The following is a 19,040-nucleotide window of genomic DNA, read 5'->3' on the forward strand; positions in this document are numbered from 1 at the left end:
AGGGGAAAAGCAGCAGTTCCTCAGTTAGTGGAGGATGGTCATAGTAGTGAGTCAGTGCTTTTTGGTCTCTGTCCATCATTACATCATTGTCTTTTTCTCTTGTACTCTTATAGTACTCTTTATCAAACATTTTTTGGCATTTTCTGTCATTAGTGATTAAAACAATGAGATTTAATACAGGTTTCATGAGATGGGTTGGGAATATTACAGCAAGCGTTCCAAATTATTCAGATTGTCTTCAAAATAGTCAAACCTGCCAATGACTAGATGCACTGGCAGGTGCTTATTGTTGTGACATTAGCAGATGTGTTTTGAAGAGGTTCATTTCCCTTCTTTAGCCTTGTTAGGGCACCTAATCCAAATGTTATTTTCTATCAAATCCACTTGATAGTTGAGCGGAAGCAGAGCTGTCTCCTTCCCTCCATTTCCATCTTTGTGTGATGTACCGTGATGCTCTGACATAAGTTCTCATGGGAGTCTTTCTTCTCTCCTCCCCCTTCAAGTTAAAACGCTGGAAGAAACACCACTTTATGAAGGTCACACACTTTTAAATGCATGTGTACACACACACACACTCATGCACGCACGCACACACACGCACAAACAAGCACAGTGTTAGAAAAAAGACATGTGAGATGAAGGGAGTGGAACTCAACTGTAGAAGGCTGTCTACTGAAAATATGACTGATCTTTTCACCTGATTGATTTGCCCTTTGCACAGGCGTGTACTTGGTATTACTTCAGCGTCTTAGACTTGTGATTTTTGCCAAGACCCTCTATACACCTAGCAATCTTCAAAACTCTTTTAGGATTTTCAAAAACATCATTCTGATGGGGAAAACATTTTTAATGTATATTGTGAGGAAATATAAATTATTTTATTCTATGTCTCTACCCCTCTTTCTCCACAGTACATTAGAAACAACCTTTGACACGACAGTAACCACTGAGGTGAATGGGCGGAGTATACCTGCCCTCGCTGCACGCTCCTCCCCCATGTCCTGGCGTCTGGGCCAATCACAAACCCCACGTCTCCAGGCAGGTGACGCCCCCTCGATGCCCAGTGGCTACGCTGCGCCCAGGGCGAGCACAACAGGCGCAGGCACCACCACAGGGCGCTATAGTGGGCACTCAGACCCCTCCAGGTTTGTGTACATTTAAGTAGTAAGCCTGTGGCTATTTTTTTCTCATTTTCAGTCTTTAAGACACGAGTAACCCTCCCCCAAAAAATGTCGACCAGTGCAGGACAGTGTTTTGAATATTTATCTTAGGGCTATTTGTGATTTCAGTAACTGAATGAATTTTTGATGTTTATAGTCAAAATAAGTTGAATTGGTTTTAGCTGATCCCTCTGTGCCACGCTGTGGTGTGAAACAGCATTCTGTTTAGTTGTGCCTCCTACATTTATTCCTCCCTCTGAATAATGTAGCTCTCAGCCTTTTTATGCACTGAACACAGAGCTCGTAGATTTTAAACATGTTGCACCACCATGTAATCCATGTAAATTAAATACATAACTATGCTTTGCTGTATAAAGAAGAAATATCTTAAGTGCACAATATCAACACCACATCATTTATACTCAGTAAAAGTCCACTTTAAAGGTCATTTGTTTGCTAACATGTGACAGATTTCCATTTCAGTGTGCAGAAATTCATGCTTAGTTTGTATTCATACAGTCACCAAGGCCTTACCTGCCTTTCTCTGCACATTAATACAAATAGCTTACTGTCATACAGCAAGGCTATGTATACTTTTTCATAGTAAAACCACACACAGGATGTTTCAAGTAATACATTTATGTGAACCTTGAGAGGACTCACGACACTGACAGATTACCTGAGTGAGAATGGATGAGTTTGTGTCTTCTGCAAGTCATTACAGCAGCAGGCTTCTGACCTTCATTCGCTCAATAGCAATAAATGACTTAAGCACGTAGGAGAAAAGGCTTTTCACATTTTACCCACACAATCATGTGAGCACACACTCCCAATAGAAGATATGCTGTAAAGAGAAAACTGTGAGGGAATGGTAAGGATGAGGTGTGATGTAGCAAGGTATCTGCAAGATTAAAGAAGAAGAACAGAGCAGAAAATGTAACAACATGTTGGGAGGGAAAGGTGATTAGCTGAATTATTAGCTTAATTAACTCAGCGCTAATGGCCCCCGTGTTCTACCAGCCGTGTCTGATAGCTATCTGGAAGTTGCCTCAAATCTTACCGCTCGTTCACTGTCAGGTACACAGAGACACAAACTCGCTTCTCTATACCGACTTTGCAAAATCCACACACAGTCTTCATGTTCATTATTTAGATTAGCCAAGGTAGCATCTTCCTTTATGTTTAGTTGACATAATTTGCTTCTTCTTCACTTAAACAAGGACCTTAAAGTGTAAGAGCCACGAGTTAAAAAAGAATAACTTTCTAAAGCAAACTGAAGTTAAACGTTTATACCTGTAATTTGTTCTCCCCTCACAGATACCTTACAGATGGCAGCCTTCATCTGTATGCACGGAACACCGGCCGAGCCTCAGATGCAGCTTCTTCTCGAGACGTATCCCAAAGAGGAAGCAAAGAGATGCAGGGTGACATTGACAGGTGAGGATGGAGACTGTCATAGCTGCCTGTTTTTCTGGTGCCTGTTTGATTCATTTGTGGTTCACACCCAGGAGTAGCTCCGGTTTCACACTTTTTGAGATTCATGCAAGCACGTTGTTAATATTCAAATTTGAACACAGCTTTTCACATTCCACTTTTGATTGTTGGCTTTTAGCTGATGTTTTCCTCTCCCGAGCATCTGGCTGTGAATTTGATAGCTTCGTTGTCATTCATTTTCAACCATAGCCAGGTGGGTGTTTGCTAAGACAAACCCACTGGACTGTGCTTTGCAGCCAGTGATGCATGTGCGTGTGAAAAAAAGCAATGTGCTGTGGTCAGAATGGCAGAAAGGTTGGCACCATAGCAACTGCAGCCATATCATATTATACCTGATTGTATCTGTCGGTTAAAGCATTCAGCACAATGAGCATTATGGAGCTAAAAAGCATGAATATCTGGGTATATTACCCAAAACAATTAAAGATATTAGATATCAGTACAAAGATATTAAAGCTAATGGAATATATAGGCTTTTTAGGATACACACCTAATAGGATACAAAGTCCAGAGAATGGGCAAGTGACTAAGGCTACGTCCACACTAGCCTGGATAGATTTGAAAACGTTGTTTACGTCTGAAAACGCTCCGTGTCCACACTATCGTTTTCAGTCGTTTTCACAGAGTTGTGCGTCCACATTGAAACGGCCGAAAACGCTTACGTTCCAGTCCTGCACATGCGTGGAATGCAAGAAGATTCGACCTGCCTCATTTCTGTCTGCCATTTATTTACTTTCCGGCTCTTTGAAACGTTGTGGCAAAATGTCATTCCTGGTTTTTAGATGTGCCTGGCATAAAAACAAAGGGTAAGAAGGAAGTAAGAAATATGTCCTTCAAAAGTTATACAAGTCTGCTGTAACACCATCAGAGATTTAAAGGGGCGAAGGAGGGTTGGCAATCGATTTAAAGCTGTCAGGCTAAGATTGTGATGACAAGCCATCAGAGAGACTGCTGGGAATTGACTGATGCAGTGACATTTCCCAGTGTCACAGCTTCAGCTTCTGTCAAGATTTTAATGAGTGGCAGCGTTTAGTAGTCCTGTAATTTTAAAGATTATGATTCTGTTAATGCTACATGTGCATGGTTACACTAGGCAGATTTACACAATATGACGCATGACTTGCAGAAACACGGGTGATATTTTGCTTGTAATATGTGTGTTTTCTGTATATGATTCAGTTGTTTTGCAACCCAGGCAGTTTTTCCATTTCTTGGTTATGTGCTCAGCCTCACAAGCTTGTTTGTTACAAGCCAGTCAGTCAAGCCAGTCAGCCCGAGGTGAGTTTGATCATATCTGTGATTGGCCAAGCGGCAAAACATACTAGTCCTGACCAGAGGTTCAGAATAGGAGATTAACCTGCCCCATCAGTCTCAAACCGATTGACCTATCAGATTTGACACTGAGGCGAAAAGATGTCTTAGGATAAGAATAAAAATGAACCAAGCAAACTGCCAAGGCTCAGCTTCACCCTGCATTTTATCTCTGTATTTAAATATTTTTGCCTAAACTGTCTCTCACCTTTCCTTGACTTAAATCCAAAAATGCTCTGCTCTTTTGAACTAAAGTCAGCAGTAGCATTTTGGGCCTCAGGGGCAATGAGGAAATATTGATGCCCGCAGGCTACAGACTCCCAGAAGGAAAAGAATTTGAACTCTGGAACCCTGTTTACTTCATTCCTTCCTTCCTTTTCCTTTATGAAATCAAGTACATGCAGGCAAGCATATACACAGAAATGCACAAAATGCATGCCTCTCACGTGTTATTGTCAGTAGCTAGGCTGTCACTTCCCACTGTCAGGTTTCAGTTAACGGACTCAGGCGCAGACCGGGACTCCTTACAGGATTTACAGATTTATTTCACACAACGACACCAGGTGATGCTATTTACAAAGTGCTGGAGGGAGGGGAGGGGGGTCCAGGGTTCCGGGGTATGTGAGGGAAAAGACGGGGATCTGACGTCCTCCAAAGGCTCTCTCTCTTCACTCCCTACACTGGGGAAACACCAACCACACACTCGTCCACGGGATGACAGGCAGGCAGGGAAAGGTCCGGGATAGATCTGTACACAGAGATAATAGTTAGAGGCGAACAGACGGAACGAACTCAGATCCTTATTTGCAATCTACTGAGCGACTGACGCTGATAACTCAACGATCCAGCGACGAGTGACACAGTGCTGCTGTCTTAAATCGGCCTTGTGATTATCCCGATCGGCAGCAGGTGCGTGGGCCAGGGGCGGGAGCCCGTAATGAGCATCGCCCCGGCAGGAGAGAGAGCAAGAGAGAGAGAGAGAGAGAGAGAGAAAGAGAGAAAACATGTTGCCTAATACAGAATCAGCTGGTGAGGCACAGGGACCATGACAGTACCCCCCCCTCAACGGGAGCCCCCCGGCGACCCACCAGGCTTATCCGGATGCAGACGATGGAACGCCCGCAGCATGCGCCGGTCCAGGATGGCCGCCCGAGGGACCCAGGACCGCTCCTCCAAGCCATAGCCCTCCCAATCCACCAGGTACTGGAAGCCACGCCCCCGCCGCCGAGAATCCATGATACGGGTGATCGAGTAAGCCGGCAGACCGTCCACGAGCCGGGGGGGAGGAGGGGGCCTGGAAGGCGGGCACAGAGGACTGGACCGGAGAGGTTTAACCTGAGACACATGGAAAACATCGTGTATCTTCATGTTGCGAGGCAGCTTGAGCTTAACGGACACAGGGTTAACCAAAGCCGAGATCTCGAACGGGCCGATATAGGCAGGAGAGAGCTTCCTGGATTCCGCCCGGATGGGAACGAAGCGTGTGGAAAGCCATACCTTCTGCCCAACAGTATAGGCGGGAGCGGAGGACCGGCGGCGGTCAGCGAAGCGTTTGTTGCGGTCCTTGGTGCGTAACAACGCAGCCCGGGTGGCCTTCCACACCCGACGACACCTACGCAGATGCGCCCGGACGGATGGCACAGAGTGTTCGCCTTCGATGGAGGGAAAAAGAGGTGGCTGGAACCCCAGAGAAGCCTCGAAAGGGGAGCGGCCCGTGGCGGAGGAGGTCATGCTGTTGTGGGCGTACTCGATCCAGGGCAGTTCCTCGCTCCAGACGGCCTGGTTGGAAGAGACGACGCAGCGCAGGGCCGCCTCCAACTCCTGGTTCGCCCGTTCGGACTGGCCATTGCTCTGCGGATGATAACCAGAGGAGAGACTGACCTTAGATCCCAATGAGGTGCAGAACTCCCTCCACACACGGGACGTGAATTGAGGACCCCGGTCAGACACGATGTCATCTGGAATGCCGTGCAGGCGAAAGACATGGGTGGTGAGCAGGCGAGCAGTCTCCAATGCTGTAGGCAGCTTGGGCAGAGCAACAAAGTGAGCCGCCTTAGAAAAGCGGTCAACGATCGTGAGTATGGCCGTATTACCTGCAGATGGCGGGAGGCCGGTCACAAAATCCAGAGAAATATGGGACCATGGTCTGGTAGGCGTGGGTAAGGGATGAAGCGGACCCGAGGGTGGCTGGTTTGGGGTCTTGTTTCGAGCGCAGGTTGCACACGCGGAGACGTATTCCTTGGCGTCCCGGCTCAGGGTGGGCCACCAAAAGTAGCGCTGCAGGAAAGCAATTGTGCGGTGTATTCCTGGGTGACAGGAGAAACGGGCTGTGTGTGCCCACTGTAACACCTGAGACCTGACAGGTTGGGGAACGAACAGGCGCCCCGCAGGACCGCCTCCTGGATCCGGTTCGGCTCTCTGAGCCTCGCGAATGGCTGACTCGATCTCCCAGGAGACAGCCCCCACCACACAGGTGGCCGGGAGGATGGGAGCAGGGTCCGCCGGGTCTTCGGAGGTGGAGAACTGTCGAGACAGGGCGTCCGGCTTGACGTTGCGGGATCCTGGCCTGTAAGTGATTGAAAAGTGGAACCGCGTAAAAAACAGAGCCCACCTTGCTTGTCTGGCGTTAAGCCTCTTTGCGGTTTGCAGATATGCCAGATTCCTATGGTCTGTCCAAACGATGAACGGTTGGGCAGTGCCCTCCAGCCAGTGCCTCCATTCCTCCAAGGCGAGCTTGATGGCAAGAAGTTCCCGATCGCCAATGTCGTAGTTGCGTTCTGCGGGGGTGAGACGACGGGAGAAAAAGGCACACGGGTGGAGCTTACCATCCCTCTGTTGTGAGAGGACCGCTCCTACTCCCGTGTCGGATGCGTCCACCTCCACCACAAACTGCAGGGTCAGGTCGGGCTGGACCAGAATGGGTGCTGAGGCGAATCGCTCTTTCAGCTCCAGGAAGGCTGATTGGGCAGCATCGTTCCACTGAAAAGGAACCTTGGGAGAGGTCAATTGCGTTAAAGGCAGAGCTACCTTGCTATAGTCCCGGATGAACCTCCTATAGAAGTTGGCGAAGCCGAGGAACCGCTGCAGCTGCCGTCGGTTGGGGGGTTCAGGCCACTCCACCACGGCTTCCACCTTAGCTGGGTCAGGACGTAGGTCTCCCTGCTCGATGACGTAGCCTAAGAAGGCAACTGTGGACACGTGGAAGACACATTTCTCACCTTTTACGAACAACCGATTTTCCAGCAGGCGTTGCAGGACCTGTCTGACGTGGGTCTCATGCTCTGACAGTGATTTGGAGAAGATCAGGATGTCGTCGAGGTAGACGAAGACGAACCTGTCAATGAAATCCCTCAAGACATCATTAACGAGTGCTTGAAAAACTGCAGGGGCATTAGAGAGGCCGAATGGCATAACCAAGTATTCAAAGTGTCCAAGGTGAGTATTGAAGGCGGTCTTCCACTCGTCGCCCTCTCGGATCCGAACTAAGTGATATGCGCTCCTCAAGTCCAATTTGCTGAAAACTGTCGCCCCCTGGAGCAGCTCAAAAGCAGAGGTCAGAAGTGGGAGTGGATATTTGTTTTTGATGGTTATGTTATTTAATCCACGGTAGTCGATGCACGGGCGGAGAGACTTGTCTTTCTTCTCGACGAAGAAAAACCCTGCTGCTACGGGCGATGAGGATGCGCGGATCAAGCCGGCGGCGAGGGACTCTGAGATGTACGACTCCATAACCTCTCGCTCCGGTAGAGAGATGCTGTAGAGACGGCTAGTAGGCAATGGCGCGCCAGGGAGTAAGTCGATAGCGCAATCGTACGGTCGGTGAGGAGGCAACGACTGGGCCCGGTCCTTGCGAAACACTTCGGCGAGATCATGATAAACAGGGGGTACTCCGGACAAATCGGAGGGCGCGGTCGACTTGGCGAGGGAGGCTGGTGTGTGAGGCGGTGAGGCGGATTTAAGGCAGGTCATATGGCATTCCTCTCCCCACCCCGTAATGCGTCCCGTAAGCCAATTAATGCACGGGTTGTGTTGACGAAGCCAGGGGTGCCCGAGAACGAGCGGCGTCCGAGTGGCCTTAAACACAAAAAAACATATTTCCTCAGTATGGTTGCCAGACAGAGTGAGAATAACGGGCTCAGTGACGTGAGTAATGTCAGGTAGGCGCTGGCCGGACAAAGCAGTGACACGCAAAGTGTGGGGAAGAGGTTCCTGTCCTAGCTGAAGGCGGTCTGCTAGCTCAGAGTCGATAAAATTCTGTTCCGCCCCTGAATCTATCAAAACGGAGAGAACATGACCTTTGGTGTTGACCGTGAGCTGGGCAGACAGCATTAACCGTGGAGGAGATTTGTCTTGGCTGAGACCGCCCACCAGCACTCCTACCGTCACTGGTGGGCGCGACCTTTTGCTCGAGATGGGCAAGAGGCGACCACATGTCCCTTGTGGCCGCAATAGAGGCACTCACCGGCAGAGATACGGCGCTGGCGTTCCGCGGCGGAGAGATGCGAGCCTCCAATCTGCATGGGTTGCTCTCCTCCGTCTGCGCTCTCTGCCTGCCGGGAAGAGCTGGGCTCCGAGGTGGAGCCAGCCCTCCACTGCCCCGTGGCCTCCTGGGAATTGTAGTGCCGTGGCAGACGACGAGCCCGCAGCCGGTCATCCACCTTAATACATAAAGCCATTAACTCGGTAAGAGAGTCGGGGAGATCTCGCATAATGAGTTCATCTTTCACCTCCTCACGAACATTATTGAGCAGTGCACTCCGTAAGGCCTCCGGGCCCCAGCCTGTCTCTTCAGCCAAAATCCAAAAATCAATAGAATAGTCAGACATGCTCCGCTTCCCTTGTTTGTAGTTCAGCAGACGAAGCGCGGCGACTTCAGCGCCTGAGCCCTTATTGAACACAGTCTGGAATTTAGACAGGAAATCAGCATAGGCAATCCCAGGATCCGAGCTAAGCACGACCTGAGCCCACTTTAAAGCCCGGTCCCGCAGCAACTGGACAAAAAAGGTTATTTTGGCACCGTCGTTGTTATGGAAGCGCCGCTGCTCACGGAACACAAGAGTACATTGAGCCAGAAAACCAGCACACTTGTCCGACTCACCCGTAAAAGGTTCCGGCGTGGGCAGGGGTCCGTCCGAGGGTGGCGGAGGTGCCGGAGGTGTGCTCGCAGCGGCAGGCGCAGGCTCCTGGGGGGCGGGAGCCGCCGGCCGGGGATCACTCTCCAGAGGTGTTAAGCGAGCGACCGCCTGCGTAAGCGCCGCCATTTCGTGGTGGAGCCGCTCGAGCATTTGCTCGTGTCGAGCCAGAGCAGCTCCCTGAGCGATGAGTGCCTGAGCGACAGGGTCCTGAGTGGCTGGGTCCCGACCTGCTGAGTCCATGATGGCTGGATCGTTCTGTCAGGTTTCAGTTAACGGACTCAGGCGCAGACCGGGACTCCTTACAGGATTTACAGATTTATTTCACACAACGACACCAGGTGATGCTATTTACAAAGTGCTGGAGGGAGGGGAGGGGGGTCCAGGGTTCCGGGGTATGTGAGGGAAAAGACGGGGATCTGACGTCCTCCAAAGGCTCTCTCTCTTCACTCCCTACACTGGGGAAACACCAACCACACACTCGTCCACGGGATGACAGGCAGGCAGGGAAAGGTCCGGGATAGATCTGTACACAGAGATAATAGTTAGAGGCGAACAGACGGAACGAACTCACAGATCCTTATTTGCAATCTACTGAGCGACTGACGCTGATAACTCAACGATCCAGCGACGAGTGACACAGTGCTGCTGTCTTAAATCGGCCTTGTGATTATCCCGATCGGCAGCAGGTGCGTGGGCCAGGGGCGGGAGCCCGTAATGAGCATCGCCCCGGCAGGAGAGAGAGCAAGAGAGAGAGAGAGAGAGAGAAAGAGAGAAAACATGTTGCCTAATACAGAATCAGCTGGTGAGGCACAGGGACCATGACACCCACGGACACATGACGAAACTCAGGGGGCAAATCCATTTCTCACTCAGCTCTACATTTCAGCCTGGCTTTACCTCTGTGGTACAGCGTGCTTTTCCATAAAGCCCCTTGGCTTGAAGTGAAATGAGTAGAGGATGAGGCCCAAGTTTAAATAATTTGTTCACTGACTTTAAACAACTTTTTACCTCAGATGTGTAAGCTGGCTTTCTAGGAATGACAAATGCAAGAAAGTATTTGATCTCGCACGTTTCATGTCCAGCTATCTTGATTATAACTGCTTAGGAGGTGAACATACTGTATCCATGAAATTCTGCCTGCCCTGTAACTGGCAGCTAGTGTATGATACCTTTCTGTCTCAAATGTCCGTCCAACTGCTCTTTTGTCCAGGTGAACATACTTGGCTTAAATTACTTGGCTTGGTCATAATTTTAGGTGATAATTAGTGCATTGAATGACTGTTAATATTTCTTCTGCATTTATTATCAAAGTGTTAATCAGATTATATTTTCAATTTAATATATTTTCCAAACTATTACACTCTGTTTTCATTTAACACAGCATCCCAATTATGGAGGAGATTGGGTTTTGACTTTGAGAAATTCTTAGATTAGAGTCTGGGATTTAATCCGTCTCTGGCTGATAGTTTGATAGTGTAAGTTTACTTTGGAACAAATTATTTGTTCACAAGAGATAACTGTGCATTTATTGTTCGTTGGTTTTTTTATCAGCAAGGTAAATAATTTGTGGCCATTAAAATTCCCCCCCTCGTCCTTCTCCTTTGGATTTCCTTTCTGTCATAAGTAATAATTGGAAAACTGCACACACAAGGACACACACTTACACTCATGTCTTTTACACCACCTCAAGCATGAGCACGGATACAAAAATGCACATTACTCTCTCCGCAGTTCTGCTGGCAGCAGTAGACAGGGTTCCTCAGAGGCAGAAAGTGGAAGTTGGTCTGTGTACGTAAACTGAGTTCCCACGAGGCTCGTTATGTTTCGTGCTTTTTACAGTCCATAACGGCTCCCCTGGCTGCCATCCATGGCATTTTTATCCCAAACCAACACAGCCCCTCAGGATATGTATCTAAATGACTCATCATGGCTGGCAGGTGACTGAAACCATCTGGGACTAGGACCACGTGGACTTAATGTTTACTGTAGTGGTCATGACATGAGATACTGTATGTGCGCATCTCCATTTCTTTTTAAATGAGCTGTGCCAGTGTGTCTATGTCTTACAAAAAGACAAAAGATTAGAAGAGGAGTTTTATTTTTGAGTGCTTTCATCCTCAGTATTAGGACAGAGCCTAATTGTCATAGAACAAAGTCAATAAGCGTCACACGTACAGCTGCTTTTGATAGTAACTTTATGGTTTCCTGCAGGTGACATTGTGGTTGGAGATATTTCAGGTTTTCCGCATGTGGATTCCAATCCCACTAAACTAATAATCTGAATACTTTAATAGAATTTCTTTGAGATTAGCACAAGAATTCATTGGGACTGTAGGTGAAGATTTTTTTAGTCAAAGGTCAAGGTCACTGTGGAATTAATTAATGACAATTAATAACATTTTACAGTCAGACAAATTTGGACAAAAGGCGTAAACTGCAACATGACTGGCTGTCAGAGGCATCCATTCGCAAAGTAGTATTCCAGTGATTTCATCTGTGCTAGAACCGAGTACCCTGGAGCCAACCATCTGCTCGAAAACAGCTGAATGACAAAAGCTCAGATCCCTCTTCTGATCAGTCTGCTTCAAAACAATGCTGAGTTTAGCCTTGGCTAAAAGCACCTGCCTAAAAATACCTTCTTGTTATACAACATAGATGAGCACATGCTCATGGCTCTGCTGTCAAGAAAAGACGCCCAAAGAGAGTGTTTTGACACCAGCAGGCTCCCCGCTCTCAGTAGAGACATGAATAAGTAACAGGGCTTCTCTTTTAGCATCCCGGTGGCTCGAGTGTGTTGCCATCTCTTTCTCGCAGCTGGACTGTGGCAGCTGGCTCTGCGTTTTTTGGTTGTCTAAAGCTTCGGGGGCTTGGAGACAAGTTTATATGTGTTGAAAGTGTGCTGTGGTTGTGTTGTCCATGCTTCACAAAAGAAAGCTTGTTGGTGTACTACATTTAAGTGTATTTAGGTGTGGGTGTATGTGTGTTTGTGTGCATGTACAGACTTCTCCATATGCCGTGTGTGCTGCTGAGCAGCAGGATTCGGCCTGTCACTCCGCGTAGCAGTGACAGTCGCAGAGAAGCCGCTCTACTTGTCTTTGCTGTTGTAAGCAGTGAAGAGATTTAGAGGAGAAGGTTTTTTTACTACCAATGACAAACGCAGTCATTATATAAGTCTCTCTCATTGATCTCTTCCAGGGGCACCGCTTAGGAAGAATATATTTGTATTGCACCTGAAACTGGAGCGTCTCAAAGCTTCTGCTATCTAAGCTTTCTAAAGTCTTCTGGCAACTGTCAGTTTTTCAGACATTTGTCCTTTTCAGTATTTCCACCTCAGTGCACACCGGCTAAACTTAACAAATTGTGATAATTGGGACATGCTTTATCACTGATTTGAGTACCCAACTGTGTGTATGTTCATGCAAATGTGCCCTCACTTGTGCAGATGCTTGCATACAGATATATTTCCTCTCAAAAATGGGCAAATTGTGGCCCACACAACCAGACTCTAATTAGCCATCTCTTCATTCAAAGATGCTCGAGGGAAAGTTTCCCTGTTTTTGGACGCTCCGTTTTCCTCCTGTTTCCTATTCTTTGGCACTGATATAAGTGTGTTGTGTGTGCATGTGTGTGTGTGTGTATCTGTGTGTGTGTATGGCAATAATAACTTTTCTGTGTGGAACTTCAGGAAGCGCATGCTGCTAAATGCAAGATGGACATGGCATTTCTGACTTTAGGAGTACCATTGAATCCTGGTCTTATCTATGTTCCCAACACATATACACCAGCACACATGTACACATGTCTTTCTTTATATACACACACACTATTGCTTACCCACACACATCCCATAAGTCTTACCCTGAACTGACCCCTCACCTCCTAACTGCACCTCAAAACTGTTTCTGGGTTCCACTTTTCCTCACAGTCAAATATGTGTATTTGATCTTCCAATGTATACTCAGCTGATCTGTCAAATGTACAAATATATGTGACTGTGGAATTTGTGTAAAATATGTGTGATATGTGATTTAGATATTGAATTTTCCTTATGCAAACTTTGATCAAGATCGGTCTTCTCATCTAGGGGGAAATAAGGAACACACATACATAAAATCTTTATAGTATGATGATTGATTACCCTTAGAAAAGTGGTCCAAAGGCATAATGTTTCATAATGATATTTCAGTTTAAACATGGATAAAAAAGGATATTAATTTCCTGCAGATTTGGTTGTTGAACTAGTGCGATGATGCTGGAGAAGACTAACTGTTAGCCTCCTTGTATACCTGTGCTGTTAGACCAGCAGAAGGAGAAAGATCTCAAGGATAAAACTAGGTCTGAATAGGCCTATGCTACTGTATATAGCATAGCCTATAGCACGAGATAAAAGAAGAAAGTATCCAGCATCCAGGAAGTATGAACACTTTAAAAAATGTATTTTCATTTCACTGAGACTTAAACAAAAAAGAACATGTTTAAACTACAATTCTAATAGGTAAAAATCAGAAGTTAAATCAAAATAATATTTAGAATAGACCTGTTCAAAATGCCAGATATACACTAGATGAAAAGCTCTCTTTTCCAATTACTGATGAGAATTGTACCAAATAGACATTAAGCCTGGTCACTAATTAACCAAATACATTTATACCTGAATTAATTTAGCAAACCGTTAGTAAATTCTTAATTCCAGAGATCATGAAAACCGATTAAACTGATCAAACATAGAACATCATTCCAATTTTATCCAGTGAAAAGGTTTCAGAATTTATTTGAATATCACGTTTCCTGTTTTATATCCACGTGGACATCGTTTGATGGATTGACCTCAATGTCTTTCATGTATTCTGTTGTATGGGTGCAGAAAATGTGCATGATGTTCATGTGAAAGATCACCAAGCATCTCCATGCCATCACTGACAACTCCATGCTGCAGCACATGGAAGTTAACTCTTACTTGTGAAACTGCTTATCAAATTTGGTTACTCCTCAACTGAAAATGCTAAATCAGTTTCAACTCCTGGCTATAACTACAATTAATGTGAAAACACCATAGCATAAAGATAGGCCTGATTAAATATACTCCTGCTAAACCCTCACTATCCTATAAATGTTCAGTCATATATTAGAATTTAAATGTGCTGATACCTCATAGAGGAGTTAGGCCCTTTAAGGAAGTATGTTCCTGCCATTACTAATTAATACGATATTTAAATATAGAAATGTTTCAACTTGATTGAAGACAATTAGCGTGCACAGGGGTTCATCTTTTGGTTAGTTAAGTGGCAGCAGGGACGCACTGGAGATGCCCCTGGTTCCATACGGAGGTGAACTATCCACCTGGCCTCATCAGCGTGGACTTGTGGGTGACAAGGATGAAGGGATATTACTGAGTGAGGTCAGGCTTGCCCTGTCTATTTCTCTCATTGATGATACGTCCCATATGGTCAAGTTCTGCTTCAGTTCATCTGGGTCATCTGAGCATCCATACCTGCCTGGGACTGAAAGTGATTAAGGCTGGGGGGAGTGGCTGATTCAGTCACCCGCCCTTTTGGTCTTATTCTTCATCAGACATAAGAGCAAAAGCAAAAAGCATAAAATGATTTATGAGCTATTATTACCCTTTCCCATGGTATAATTTGACAAAATAGTTCTGATTTGCATCAGATGATGCTGAGCTCTGGTGTGTATTGCAATTGATGTCTGTCCATCACAAGTAAATTATGTGATCAGTTTAGGAGGGGACAGTTAACATGCAATCATGAATCCTTTATTTCCTTTACTTTTTCTTCTCTCAGGGTATGGTGTATGCACTTTCTTACTTTCTGTTCATGCAGTTTTTCTAGACTTTTAGTGATCTTAGGTCTGAGTGATTTGACTTATGAAAAACTGTGACGACACAGTGCTGACTCACATTACACTGACATGAAGTGGCATGAGAGAATCATGTCCTGTAACAATGTGTTACGTACGCTCAGAAGATGTCACAGATGAGGACAGTTTTTGGATTCTTGATGCAAATGCCTGTGTGGTAACCAGGCATTCACAGGCTGTGTTGATAACTAATTTTATGATGACAGTGTGAGGTTCCTGTGACATTCAACACCAATAATAGAGACTCCATGTAGGTGTTCCTTAAATGCTTATTTGTGTGTGTCCAGCTGTACCGTAACCCACATGTTTGAATAGATGTAATACAACTCAGGAAGAAAAAAGGAAGGAGAGCCATTGATTTTACCTGTACAGTGATTTAGAGCTGTATTAGAAAGAAAGAAATTTCATCCATTACCAGCAATGGTCCAAATGTGTTTCGAGTGTTAACGCTCTGCTGATTTTAAAACTTTTAATTGAATAAGTTTCTCTAGTTAAAGTGCCATGTTTACAAAAGAGAAGCAAGCAGCTTATTTGACTGTTGATGCGGACCATGTTCCACTGAGAGTTTACTTGGATTGGGAATTTGTTCAAAACACTGAATTGTCTGCATGTTTTTCAGAAGAGATTTGTGATGAAACTAAAAAAGAAAAAACAGAACTTGAAGTGACAGCATCAGATTTATTCGTTCCTTTCTGGGGTGTCTCGTGTTGTTTAAGAGGATCGATTTAAGAAATGTTTAATTGCATTTTTGAGTTTAGACTTTTCGGCCAATCCAGATTTGTTCAACAGTCGGTCTGTTGTAAATAGGTGGATTACAAGGTAATGTTGGATAGATTTTAGGAAGAATGGACCACAGGGGCATTTGCCTCGGGTTCATCAATTCATTTGGTTAAATATTTCCAAGCATATGACTCCATTCATCATCTGACAGGCCTAATGAGTTAGTGAAGATAAGAATCAACAAAGCTGCTGTCATTGTTAATTCACTTTACTGCCATGGAGCCTGACTCTGTTGTGGATTATGAAATCGTAATCTTGTTAAATGACGAGTGTTGCGGTATAATTACAGCAAAACAGCATTTACAAAGCCTTTAAACCTATTACTGTTTGTGTCCCAAATTAGGTATCATCAGACTCCAGATTCAATACATAATTCTGCTTTTAACCATCTGATAGAGAAGAAAATCAACAAATCTAAATATCTAAATAAAATGCTGACTGTTTAGTCTTTATCATTCCGGGTGACTGTTGTACTAACTAGTTACGTTTTTAGTCCTTAATTGTGGCAAACCATGTCAAGTCTGTCTCCACACGATTGTGTGTCAGCGGCTGATTGTTTATTCTGGTGAAACGCAGAGATCAGAGCTGGTCAGATGCAAACCTCAGCTGAGGGGCTTTGGAGAGCTGACACTGTGCTGCCACTGTCTATCAAGTTTTACTGCTGTAATCCCAGGAATACAAAGGATTTTCTGTTTCAGAAGTGCAGAGGATGCTAGGTTTGGTTTGCCAAGTCACCTGTCAGACAGAGCAGACGGTGGCTGTGTGACCCACCGATGCCCTGCTGCTTCTAGGGCTCATTTAAAACACACCTTTTTTTCCTTGCTTTTATTTGCTGTGTGAGTTCAGTGTCATTGTAATGAGTACTAGGTGGCATTACTCTTTTGTTGATGCCTTCATTTCCCACAGTACAGCTCAGAAAATAACATTTCTGAAATATCCATGCGTCATTCTCAAAACTAGGTTTGGTGTCAACGTTGGTACAGACGCAGCATCTCCACCTACAGTCAGTCAAAATAGGTGGACTGTGGTTACACAACATACAGTTTGGTCATTTGCAGTAAAACCATACATAGTATATTTTTAACAGCATTATTTTTATAGACAAAGCCTGAAGTCCTGACAGTCAAGCTGCTTCTCCCCTTGATTTCTGAACTTTCTGTGTTTAATAATAAATACAATTAAATCTGAGGGTCCCATATATTTTTCAGGGCACTTTTAAATATTGAGTGAATAGGATCTTAAAAAAAGAAATAGGTTCAGATGTTAGGGTCCCCGCCTGCAAATAATGTCAAAGGTTACATATGCTGAAAATCATAAGAATTACTTTAATCCACATTATAATTTATAATTAAAACCTCACCCTTAAACAGTAAAGATACACAGGTTTCTAAAGTGCTGCTAAGCTTCACGCATACAGAATAATTCATTAACAGCCACATTTTAATGGGATTTCTGGAATGAAATTGAACTTTTGGTATATCTTCATCCATTGTGTGTTTCCTTGTGCTAGCAACCTGACTGCTAGCCTACAGAAAAAAGAAACAGTTCCTGTTACTTGTGCTGGATGGTGAATAAGCTTCCGATGCCTCCCTATTTGGAAGTTGAGTGATATTTACAAACTAAAGAAATATGTTAAATTTATAGTGATGTAATCTGTGCTGCATGGTGCAGAAGTAGAGGGCTGAGAGTAAGACATCTGAGAGACTGGATGCTCACCCATTGTTGATGTAGAGATTAAGATCCCTCACCACCTGCTCTGAATCTGGCAGTAAGTCTGATGTCCCTTTTTTCTCCTCACAGATGGACTCCTCCATTTTATCCAATCAAATCCTCACATGGCTAAATTTATCATCCTGGTACCTAAGCAAACCAGCATCATAGATTATGCACGGAGCTGTTAAATAAGCCTCTAATGTCATCCTACAGAAGAGATGAGGAACAGACTTTGGAGGTCTCCCATGATGCTCTTGATTATTATCAGTGTAATTTGACTGATTATTTGGTCTGGGGTGTTTCCAATGAACTGAGGTGATGTGTTTTAGTTGGTGTGTTTTGTCTAGTGTCAGTCCAAAACCCAAACATTTCTTAACAGTATGCTTTTGTAGTTTATTGCTCACATTTTCTTCAGAAAATACAAAAATGCTGCTGACTTACCGTCACATGCCGTACTGTATTTGTTTGTATGGAGCTTTAAATCATATTTTAGTGAAGTTTCCAGCTTCAGGCCAGTGGAGGAGGAGGAGGCTGGTGGTTGGACCAACTGTGGCTTATGCGGGTTATTTGTTTGCATTTGCCAGCAGCTTGCCATAGACTTGAACAAACCCCTGCTGGGATGTATTAGCCTGCTGTAAACCCTACGGTGCTGAACAGCTAAAGACTTTGTTGTTGTCTTTGACTGCATTGCAGTAGGACGTCTGGACACATTAACCAGTCAGGCCAGGCACTGCTGTTGTCCTGCTGGCTCACTGCTTAGCAGCAGACATATTTCCAGCCCATCCCTCCAAGGTCACCCTGCTCCTTCCTTTAATTGAGTTGTGTCGAGGTGAATTCGATTCCACAGTCAGTGCTGGGTCTGATTGTTAAGTTTGTTTGCTTTTTTTCTGGGACATTTCTTATTTTAAGTAAATGCTGCTTGACTTCTCTTTCCCAACACAGCAACCAGCATCCAGTTCACTTTTACTTCTCCCTGATAAAGTACATTTCTGCCATCAGAGACCAATCTTCAGTTAAAATTAAAAGACGAAATGGAATGCTTAGCGTTAGCATTGAACGGGAAATCCAAAGAAAATGGTTAAACCCCATGGCTCATTATGTCGGTGATGTCTTGGAAGCTTTTCTAATCAAGTGTTCAGCAAAACAAAACTACGTGAATGGAAGTTCACTGGTGAAAAGAAATAAGCTCTATAGTTTTTCTTTGCCTAAGAATCAAAGAGGGGAGTCGTGAATCTGTCTAATTATATCCCAACGCAACGCTGCGTGGACAGTCGTTGCTGAGCATCTCACGCATTATTCATGAGGTCACTTCCAGTCAGAGGCTTTTACCAAAGACAGAACAAATTCTGCTCCCCAGAATAGACCTTCCTCTTTGATTTGACTCTATTCTGCATTGTCATCGTCATTTAATTAACCCTTAGTAACCCCCTGCTGACGACATGTCTTCCTGGCACTCCTTGGCTGGCAGAGGCCCATCCTGGTTGGGAGGGGAGACGAAGAGAGAGGAGGGGGAGCTGGCAGTAGCAGTGGGTAAAAGTGGAAGACTGAGTGACTCCTTTGCTCCTCTCTCTCT

At 45.2% G+C, this 19,040-nt stretch overlaps 1 protein-coding gene across 7 annotated transcripts in view; it reads left to right on the forward strand.

Moving 5' to 3' along the window:
• nav3 (neuron navigator 3) overlaps positions 1–19,040 on the forward strand; it is a 415,949-nt gene that overhangs the window by 354,298 nt on the left and 42,611 nt on the right. For all 7 annotated transcript variants that reach the window (XM_086270023.1, XM_086270024.1, XM_086270026.1 and 4 more), the window contains 2 exons: positions 912–1,145; positions 2,478–2,597. In XM_086270023.1, the coding sequence (XP_086126149.1) occupies positions 912–1,145; positions 2,478–2,597 (354 nt within the window). The remainder of the gene's footprint in view (positions 1–911; positions 1,146–2,477; positions 2,598–19,040) is intronic.

Source organism: Aulonocara sp. 'chitande type north' Nkhata Bay, linkage group LG17 (assembly GCF_057382095.1).
Source record: "Aulonocara sp. 'chitande type north' Nkhata Bay isolate Kocher_YH1m ecotype deep benthic linkage group LG17, A_spYH_male_GT1.1, whole genome shotgun sequence".
NCBI lineage: Eukaryota > Metazoa > Chordata > Actinopteri > Cichliformes > Cichlidae > Aulonocara > Aulonocara sp. 'chitande type north' Nkhata Bay.